Source organism: Oncorhynchus gorbuscha, linkage group LG09 (genome assembly GCF_021184085.1).
Source record: "Oncorhynchus gorbuscha isolate QuinsamMale2020 ecotype Even-year linkage group LG09, OgorEven_v1.0, whole genome shotgun sequence".
In the NCBI taxonomy this organism is placed as follows: Eukaryota; Metazoa; Chordata; class Actinopteri; order Salmoniformes; family Salmonidae; genus Oncorhynchus; species Oncorhynchus gorbuscha.
In genome coordinates, this window is record NC_060181.1 from 29255230 (window position 1) to 29266541 (window position 11312).

The following is an 11312-nucleotide window of genomic DNA, read 5'->3' on the forward strand; positions in this document are numbered from 1 at the left end:
GGTAATAACTGGAGCCAAGTAAATTGTTTTTTTGTTTTGAGACTTACATATATTTTTGACAAGTTTACTTCCACATAATATGGACCAGTTGATTTTTATTTTTTCACTTCAGTATCACGCGCGTATATGCGCACGCTCGTATATGAACAAAGTGTTGACAGTGAAGAACAACCTACACATAAAAACAGCAGCTCTTTGCTGTATTTATCGAGTCTCTCTCTAGTCATGGTTTAAAACGTTTAGAAATCACACAGTAGGCTCGTCAGCTTTGCGCGTGCGTGCGCATATACGCGTGCGCATATACGCGCGCGTGCGCATATACGCGCGCGCATGCGCATGCGCATATACGCGCGCGCGTGCGCATATACGCGCGCGTGTGCGTGCGCATATACGCGCGCGCGCGCGTGCGCATATACGCGCGTGCGCATATATCGCACGCGCGTGCGCATATACGCGCGCGCGTATATGCGCACGCACGCGCGCGCGTATATGCGCACGCACGCGCGTATATGCGCACGCACGCACGCACGCGCGCGCGTATATGCGCACGCACGCACGCGCGTATATGCGCACGCACGCACGTATATGCGCACGCACGCACGCGCGTATATGCGCACGCACGCACGCGCGTATATGCGCACGCACGCACGCGCGCGGCGCCACGCACGCATATATGCGCACGCGGCACGCGCGTATATGCGCACGCACGCATATGCGCACGCACGCACGCGCGTATATGCGCACGCACGCACGCGCGTATATGCGCACGCACGCACGCGCGTATATGCGCACGCACGCACGCACGCGCACGCACGCGCGTATATGCGCACGCACGCACGCACACACACATGTATGTATACACACACACACACACATGTACATGTATGTATACACACACACACACACACACACACACACACACACACACACACACACACACACACACACACACACACACACACACACACACACACACACACACACACACACACACACACACACACACGTATGTATACACACACACACACACACACACACACACACACACACACGTATGTATACACACACACACACACACACACACACACACACACACACACACACACGTATGTATACACACACACACACACACACACACACACACACACACACACACACACACACACACACACACACACACACACACACACACACACACACACACACACACACATGTATGTATACACACACACACACACATGTATGTATACACACACACACACACACACACACATGTATGTATACACACACACACACACATGTATGTATACACACACACACATGTATGTATACACACACACACACACACACACACATGTATGTATACACACACACACACACACACACACATGTATGTATACACACACACACACACACACACATGTATGTATACACACACACACACACACACACACACACACACACACACACACACACACACACACACACACACACACACACACACACACACACACACACACACACACACACACACACACACACACACGTATGTATACACACACACACACACACACACACACACACACACACACACACACACACACACACACACACACACACACACACACACACGTATGTATGTATACACACACACACACACACGTATGTATGTATACACACACACACACACACGTATGTATGTATACACACACACACACACACATGTATGTATACACACACACACACACATGTATGTATACACACACACACACACACACATGTATGTATACACACACACACACACACACACACATGTATGTATACACACACACACACACACACACACACACACACACACACACACACACACACACACACACACACACACACACACACACACACACACACACACACACACACACACACACACACACACACACACACACACACACACGTATGTATACACACACACGTATGTATACACACACACACACACACACACACACACACACACACACACACACACACACACACACACACACACACACACATGTATGTATACACACACACACACACACACACATGTATGTATACACACACACACACACACACACACACATGTATGTATACACACACACATGTATGTATACACACACACACACACACACACACACACACACACACACACACACACACACACACACACATGTATGTATACACACACACACACACACATGTATGTATACACACACACACACACACACACACACACACACACACACACACACACACACACACACACACACACACACACACACACACACACACACACACACACACATGTATGTATACACACACACACACACACACATGTATGTATACACACACACACACACACACATGTATGTATACACACACACACACACACACATGTATGTATACACACACACACACACACACACACACACACACACACACACACACACACACACACACACACACACACACACACACACACACACACACACACACACACACACACATGTATGTATACACACACACACACGTATATATATACACATATATATATATATATACACACATGCACGTTTATTTTATGTATGTGTATATATGTATACATATATGTATACATGTGTGTGTGTGTGTATATATATGTGTGTATATATATGTGTGTGTATATGTGTGTGTGTGTGTATGTATTTAAAAAATGTGTGTATATATGTCTAAACCTGTTTTTGCTTTGTTATTGTGTAGATTATTTTTGTTTTTACCTCAATCAATTTTAGAATATTAATACATTTTAGAATAAGGCTGTAATGTAACAATGTGGAAAAAGTAGAGGGGGCTGAATAATACTGCAAAAATGTCTAAACCTGTTTTTGCTTTGTCGTTTATAGGCTGTTCGTAGATTGGGGGGATGATTTTGAATCCATTTTAGAATAAGGCTGCAACGGAAAAGTGAAGGGGTCTGAATTAGAGGTCGACGTATTATGATTTTTCAATACAGGTATTTAGAGGACCAAAAAAGCTGATACCGATTTAATCGGCTTATTTTAAAAATATTTATTATTTTTAATTTTATTTTTTTCAATGACAATTGCAACAATACTGAATGAACATTTTTATTTTAACTTAATAATACATAAAGAAAATCAATTTAGTCTCAAATAAATAATGAACATTTTTCCATTTGGTTTAAATAATGCAAAAACACAGTGTTGGAGGAGAAAGTAAAAGTGCAACATGTGCCATTTTTAAAAAGCTAACATTTTAAGTTCCTTAAACATATGAAAGCTGGTGGTTCAATATACCCAGTTAAGTTTTAGGTTGTAGTTATTATAGGAATAATGACACATCAACTATTTCTCTCTACACCATTTGTATTTCATATACCTTTTGACTATTGGATGTTCTTATAGGCACTAGTATTGCCAGCCTAATCTTGTGAGTTGATGGGCATGAAGTCATAAACAGCGCTGTGCTTCAAGCATTGCTAAGAGCTGCTGGCAAACGTAGTGAAGCACTGTTTGAATGAATACTCACGAGCCTGCTGCTGCCTACTACCAGACTGCTCTATCAAATCATAGACTTAATTATAATATAATAAACACAGAAATACGAGCCTTTGGTCATTAAGGTCAAATCTGGAAACTAGCACTTTGAAAACCAAACGTTTTATTCTTTCAGTGAAATACGGAACCGTTCTGTATTTTATAGAACGGGTGGCAAGCCTAAGTCTAAATATTGCTGTTACGTTGCACAATCTTCAATGTTATGTCATAATTATGGCAAATTAGTTCACAGTTCGCAACGAGCCAGGCAGCCCAAACTGTTGCATATACCCTGACTCTGCTTGCACTGAATGCAAGAGAAGTGACAGTTTCCCTAGTTAATATTGCCTGCTATCATAAATTAAACTAAATATGCAGGTTTTAAAAAAAAATCTACTTCTGTGTATTGATTTTAAGAAAGGCATTGATGTTTATTGTTAGGTACATTTTGTGCAAAGATTGTGCTTTTTTTCGCTAATACTCTTTTGTTAACCTCTCTGGGATATGTGGGACGCTAGCCAAAAGCCAGAGAGAATGCAGAGCGCAAAATTCAAATAAATTACTATTAAAATCAAACTTTTGTGAAATCACACATGTAAGATACCAAATTAAAGCTACACGTGTTGTGAATCCAGCCAACATGTCAGATTTCAAAAAGGCTTTTTGGCAAAAGCAAACAATGCTATTATCTGAGGAGAGCTTCTTCTGTTGACACTCTGTCCCATAAACATCACAAATGGTCCTTTTTGTTCGATTAAGTCCATCGATATATATCCAAAATGTCAATTTATTTGGCACGTTTGATCCAGAAAATCACCGGTTCCAACTTGCGCAATGTAACTACAAAATATCTCAAAAGTTACCTGTAAACTTTGCCAAACATTTCAAACTACTTTTGTAATACAACTTTAGGTATTTAAAAAAAAGTAAAGAATTGATCAAATTGAAGACTGGATGATCTGTGTTCAATACAGGAAGAAAACAAACTGACGCTACCTTTCTGGTCATGCGCCTCTAACAAACAGTACACTTGAAGTGACCCTCGTTTTGAACAGGGCTACTACTTCATTACACAAAGGAAAAACCTCAACCAATTTCTAAAAACTGGTGACATCCAGTGGAAGCGATAGGAACTGCAATCAAGTCTCTTAGAAATCTGGATTCCCAATGAAAACCCATCAAAAAGATAGTGACCTAAAAATAAAAAAAATCTGAATGGTTTGTCCTCAGGGTTTCGCCTGCTACATAAGTTCTGTTATACTCACATACTCAGACGATTCAAAACAGTTTTGGAAACTTCAGAGTTACTAATGTTATGCATATCTTATATTCTGGGGGATGAGTAGCAGGCAGTTGAATTTGGGAATGCATTTCATCCAGATGTGAAAATACTGCCCCCTGTCACCAAGCAGTTAAATCACCCATTTGGCGATGTTGAAGTAGGCTGTGATTCGATGATAAATTAACAGGCACCACATTGATTTTATGCCATGCAGGACAAGCTAGTTAATTTCTTTGGTGTTACCCCCCCTCCTTCCCAATTTTCGCCTGAAAACATACCCTCATCTAAATGCCTGTAGCTCAGGCCCAGAAGCAAGGATATGCATTTTGTTGGTATCATATGAAACAAACAATTTTGTGAAAATGTGAATTGAATGTAGGAGAATATAACCCAATAGATCTGGTAGAAGAAAATACAAGGAAATAAACATACGTTTTCTGTTTTTTATTGTTGCTGCATAATCTTTCAAATGAACAAGAACTGCCAGACATACAGATAGGATGCTGGGGATGATTTGAATGAAGTACATAAGATGGCAACAATAGCTGAGCAAAGTTTTAGACAGAACTGCAAACATGAGCGAGCCAGGTGGCCGAAGGTGGCCGAATTGGTACAGTGATACATTTTGAAGGAAATAACTATATACAATTTTTAAATTTAAATAATAATTAAACAAACAAATAACAAGGGTAACTATTTACACATTTTCTATTTACAATATTGTGAAGACCCTCGGTCGTCTACACAATATTGTGCTGCTGCTGCCATGGCCCATAGCAGTCTCTTTCTGCTGTAAAGCAGAGGCTTACTGAACAGGTTGTGCAGGTGATGGGTATTTCCTGTGACAAAGGGCACAACGATGTCTCCCTACTGTGCCCTTTTTGCCCTGAGGCACATTCATGCCTGTAGAGATTAATCTGGGCAGGTGAACACCACTGGTTGGAGCAGAAGGGACAGGGGTAGAGGGGATGGAAGGTGCTGAAGCAACTGTCTCGCTTTCTCTATCAATTTCCTCTAATTTGGGTTAAATCTTTATACCTAGACTTTGTTTTAGCTTTTCCTGATTTATTCACCATAATTTAAATATATAAACTTGCTGAAAATGCTATTGACTATGTACTGCTATGCGTAACACTCGTGGCTCCGTCAAGTAGGATTTGCAATGGCGAATGAACCTCTTTTACGTCAGAGTCTACGACAAAGGCTGGTCTTCGAACATATAACCATTACATATTGCCGTTTACCTCAGCTCATTGGCTATCTTCCAAGCTAGAATTCAAGATGATCAGTGGTCATTGGGCCAAAATACAGCCAATCAACGATAGACTGGTCCTACCATTGGTGCGCAATGAGGTCATTGATTGGCGTCTTCAAATCTGTTTGTTTTGGTCAATACGTCCCGGGAAAAGAACCATCAAGTATGGTTGTGTTAGTAACAAACAGAGGATTGCAATGAAACCAACCATGACTGGATAAACGTTTGTTTAGTGTGTAATTACCATGAACGTTTCGTCCAAATTTGAATGAGATGGAAATCACGACGCAAGCGGTTTACAAATGTTTCGTGTTAGGCTATAAAAATAGATCTTAGGAAACAAAATGAAAATTCACTGTGTAGTTAGGACACTTGGCATTGCCACCAGAGGAAGATCTTAAAAGGTAAGCAATTTATTTTATTGTTATTTCTGACTTTCGTGACGCTAATGCTTGGTTGGAAAGTGCTAGTAATACTTGTGTGTGCGGGAGCTGTCCTCAGAAAATCGCATGGTTTGCTTTCTCAGTAAAGCCTTTTTGAAATCTGACACAGCGGCTGAATTAATAAGACGTAAGATGCATGTATTTACAAGAAGAACTATAACAAATGGTATATTTAGAATGTTAGCGTTCTGCAGTTTCACCGGATGTTGGCCCGTTGGGATGTTAGCGTCTCACCTACCCCAGAGGTTAACTACATATGGTTGATATTACTAGGTTAACTAGTGATTATCTGAAGATTGTTTTTATAAGATAAGTTTAATGCTATCTAGCAACTTACCGTGGCTCCTTGCAGTCACAATGTCCTTTTGACGTTGCACTCTCGTGGCAGGCTCACTCACGTAACAGGTGGTCAGCCTGCCACGCAGTTTCCTCGTAGATTGCATTGTAATAGGCCATAATTTGCGTCCAAAAGGGCTGATTACTGATTGTTATAAACTTGAAATCGGCCCTAATTAATCCGCCATGCTGATTTAGTCAGTCGACCTCTAGTCTGAATAATTGCACTGTATGTGATGTACTATTAAGACTAATGTTCTTTCTGTTTCTTTATCACCAGCTGGTGGAGACATCTCTGAAGGGAGAGATTACCTTTGACCCCTGCTGTGCCTACTACCTGTGGTTTGTCATGGACTTCTGTGACGGAGGAGACATGAATGCTTACCTGTTGTCCCGTAAACCCAGCCGCAAGACCAACACCAGCTTCATGCTGCAGTTAGGAAGTGCCCTGGCCTTCCTCCACCGAAACCAGATCATTCACCGGGACCTGAAGCCTGACAACATCCTCATCTCCCAGGGAAGGACCTTGGCTGGAACCCCCGAGCCTACCCTGAAGGTTGCCGACTTCGGCCTATCCAAGGTCTGCTCCACGTCGGGTCTTAACCCTGAGGAACCAGCATCTGTCAACAAGTGTTTCCTTTCCATGGCGTGCGGCACAGACTTCTACATGGCTCCAGAGGTGTGGGAGGGCCACTACACGGCTAAAGCAGACATCTTTGCCCTGGGCATCATCATCTGGGCCATGGTGGAGCGCATCACGTTCGTGGATGTGGAGACTCAGAAAGAGCTCCTGGGAAGCTACGTGCAGCAGGGGGAGGAGATTGTGCCCCTCGGGGAGGCGCTCCTGGAGAACCCAAAGATGGAGCTGTTGATCCCTGCCAGGATGAAGAGCATGAATGCCGGCATGAAACAGCTTATCAGGGAGATGCTGTCGTTCAACCCTCAGGAGAGGCCTGATGCCTTTGAACTGGAGCTCCGACTGGTCAGGATCGCCTGCAGAGAGCTCGACTGGGACACGTGATAATGGGGGTGGATAGGAGGGGAGAGGACCATGGGACTTGTAGTCACAATGTCAAGAACATGTATCTAGGCCTAATTCACCACTGTTTGCTCTTGTGACGGAGGCCACACAAATATTATTATTTTTCGCTCTCTCTCTCGCTCGCTCTCTCTCTCTGGGAACAATTCAAAGTTTGCAAAGATTTTGGCTTTGCAGTTGGATATTGGATCGGAAGTACTGGTAAACCTAGCTCAACAGGTTGACAGCCAGTCTGTAAAATGTTTTGTTTTGAATGTTAACATGGCAAGGCTGTCCATAAGCACATTCAGCTGTCTGTCTTGCAGAAGGAGATGCGTTGCTAGCTACCCCACTGCTACTGGTTTAGGTTAACCTGTTAAAGTTGACTCTGTAGTTTGCCTACAAATGCTACCCCAGACTCTGTGGTAATATTCATACTAAAGTTATGATACAGGGAGACTATCCTGTTATGATATGGATGCAATTATACACACAGGTCTACACCTCAGTGATCGTAAACTGTGTACGGCTGGTTTTACCAGAATTCTGTGACCACACCCTGCTCTTCCCTTTCAACAAACATGCACACGCACACTTCCCACTGCTCAGGTAAAAATGAAGATATACTGTTTGTTGGGATTTGTAGACAAACAGCTGTTTTTGAAGAGAGAGCAACATGACATCAGAGGCCTGTGTATTCTGAGCTGGCCCTGAGCCAACTATGGGAATTAGGCTTGTGGGAGCTGACAGTCTTGGTATGCCAGTGCAGACCTAACCTAGCAATTCCCAGCCCAGTGCAGACCTAACCGAGAAATTCCCAGCCCAGTGCAGACCTAACCTAGCAATTCCCAGCCCAGTGCAGACCTAACCTAGCAATTCCCAGCCCAGTGCAGACCTAACCTAGCAATTCCCAGCCCAGTGCAGACCTAACCTAGCAATTCCCAGCCCAGTGCAGACCTAACCTCCCAGCCCAGTGCAGACCTAACCTAGCAATTCCCAGCCCAGTGCAGACCTAACCTAGCAATTCCAGCCCAGTGCAGACCTAACCTAGCAATTCCCAGCCAGCCAGTGTCATGATTGGCCCAGAATGAAAATAATTTGAGGAATGGAGTGTTTGGAATGTAAATTAAATTAAGTCACATAACTTAAAGGCCAGAGACAACAAGCTGCTTGTTCTAAATGCATAAAGGAATGTGTTCCTACCCCAAACAACATCAATATATTTGGCTGAAGAGTCAGTGTCCTGCTTGTATTAATATAATACAGAGCTTGAATTTAGACTTGAATTCTCATAATTGGAGGTCAGTTTAGTTATGAATTAAACCTGTGTGAACGGTATGGTTAGGGGTTCTACTTCAGTGGCAATCAGTTGACAACAAATGCACTTTTATTTTGTTTTCCTTTATCTTAACTTACCCTGCTATCTATCACCTTGAGAAGGCTGGATATGGTGTGACGACACCAGTGTTTACTAGGGGCCTTGGAGGACGTATTGTCAAACAAAAAGTCTACTTATGCATGCAATGCCTCGCACCTTCAAAGAGGAAGAGAGAGCGAGGGGAGACACCAGCACAGCACACACACCTCCCTGAGCCCAGAGGCGCAATAGTTTGACACAATACCATTTGTTTAACCTTCTCTTTTATTTATATATATATATGTATGTGTGTATATGAATAAATAAAAAATTAGGGGCAACTACTGACTGTAGTTGCCCCGTTTTAATCTCTCACACACACTTCAGTTTACCCTGGCTCGTACCGGTAATCCCTTTCTCCATGCTTCCTTCCGACAGACCCATACTAAGCCTATTTAGGCTTTTGGTATAGTTGAAAGACGTACAGGAAGGCTCATCTCGGGATCCCGGCTTATCGCCTTGCAAGTCCAAACTTTCTGCGCTTCTAACAGTTGTTGGAGCGTATCAATACCATCAAATGTTCATCTGAAAATGTAGTTTGAGTGTCATTCTTAAACAGTGGCAGAACTTGTAAAATGTGTTTCGTACGACTTGGCTGTCGCCTGCATTATTACTACCTTTTTAAAATGTCTTCCATTGCCAAAATACTCTTGTCTTTCATGATGTTAACATACTTTATGCTTTATTTGAATATCTCCACACACTAGCACGTATAGCACTATATTGTTTGATTTTGTGTCGGCCAGGCACATTTTTGTTGAGAATTGACTTTGGGGTTCTTATCTCAACTATTTTACGCCCATAATGTTAGCACGGATTGTGCTTTTAGATGGATATTGTATTAAAGGGGAAATCAGTAGTTGCTACATCCATTTTTGGACTTATCATTCATTTAGAAGTACCCGTTGATTCATGAAGAATATAAATTGATGCCTCATGAGTTTAAACTGTTGTACCCCATCAGAACGCAAAATACACTGTGTACAAAACATTAGGAACACCTTCCTAATATTGGGTTGCACCATCTTTTGCCCTCACAACAGCCTCAGTTCATTGTGGCATGGACTCTACAAGGTGTCAAGCATTCCACGGGGATGCTGGCCTTTTTTTGACTCATGCTTCCCACAGTTGTGTCAAGTAGGTTGGCTGTCCTTTGGCTGATGGACCATTTTGATGGAAACTGTTGAGCTGTGAAAAACCCAGCAGTGTTGCAGTTCTTGACATTCTCCAACTGGGGCACCTACTACCATACCCCGTACAAAGGCACTTAAATCTTTTGTCTTGCCCGTTCACTCTCTGAATGTCACAGTCCATATCTCAATTGTCTCGTGGCTTAAAAATCCTTCTTTAACCCGTCTCCCCTTCAACTACACTGATTTTGAAGTGGATTTAACAAGTGACATCAATAAGGGATCATAGCTTTCACCTGGTCGGTCTGTAAGCGCAGGTGCTCCTAATGTTTTGTGCACTCTGACTATATACGGTATATGAGCTACTACAGAGGTTAAAGGAGGAGGCTCATGGACGTGACTGGATTACTACGTTCTGTTTTCAAGGGCCTTGACAGTGAGTTGTATATTTGCTGTGATGGGTTTTCTTTTTTTTTCAACAGTTACTTCAGCTTCTGTCATTGATACAGAAGTGTGTTTATAATTAGTTGGATACTGTATTGGAGTGGTGGTAATTGTCTTCATTGGCTGAAAGTTGGTTTTGTGTAACAAGATTGGGTACACACAACCGGGGTAAACAACTCAAACGTCTTTGCTGCTTCTGATGAGCTTGATATGGGGAAAGAGCTTGTTACCTGAAATATAATCCTACCAGACTCAGATGTGTCATCTTTGGTGAAATCTGTGTCCCAAATGGCACCCTATTGCCTAAGTGCACTACTTTTGACCACAGGCCCTGGTCTAACAGTACTATATATATATATATATATATATATATATATATATATATATTATGGAAAAGGGTGGAGACACATCATAA

General features: G+C 42.4%; 1 protein-coding gene across 2 annotated transcripts in view; it reads left to right on the forward strand.

The window, feature by feature from the left end:
- LOC124043370 (serine/threonine-protein kinase pdik1l-like) overlaps nucleotides 1-8864 on the forward strand; it is a 22772-nt gene extending 13908 nt beyond the window's left edge. For both annotated transcript variants that reach the window (XM_046361925.1, XM_046361924.1), the window contains exon 3: nucleotides 7169-8864. In XM_046361925.1, the coding sequence (XP_046217881.1) occupies nucleotides 7169-7909 (741 nt within the window). In that variant the 3' untranslated portion in view covers nucleotides 7910-8864. The remainder of the gene's footprint in view (nucleotides 1-7168) is intronic.
- Nucleotides 8865-11312: the final 2448 nt, after the last annotated feature.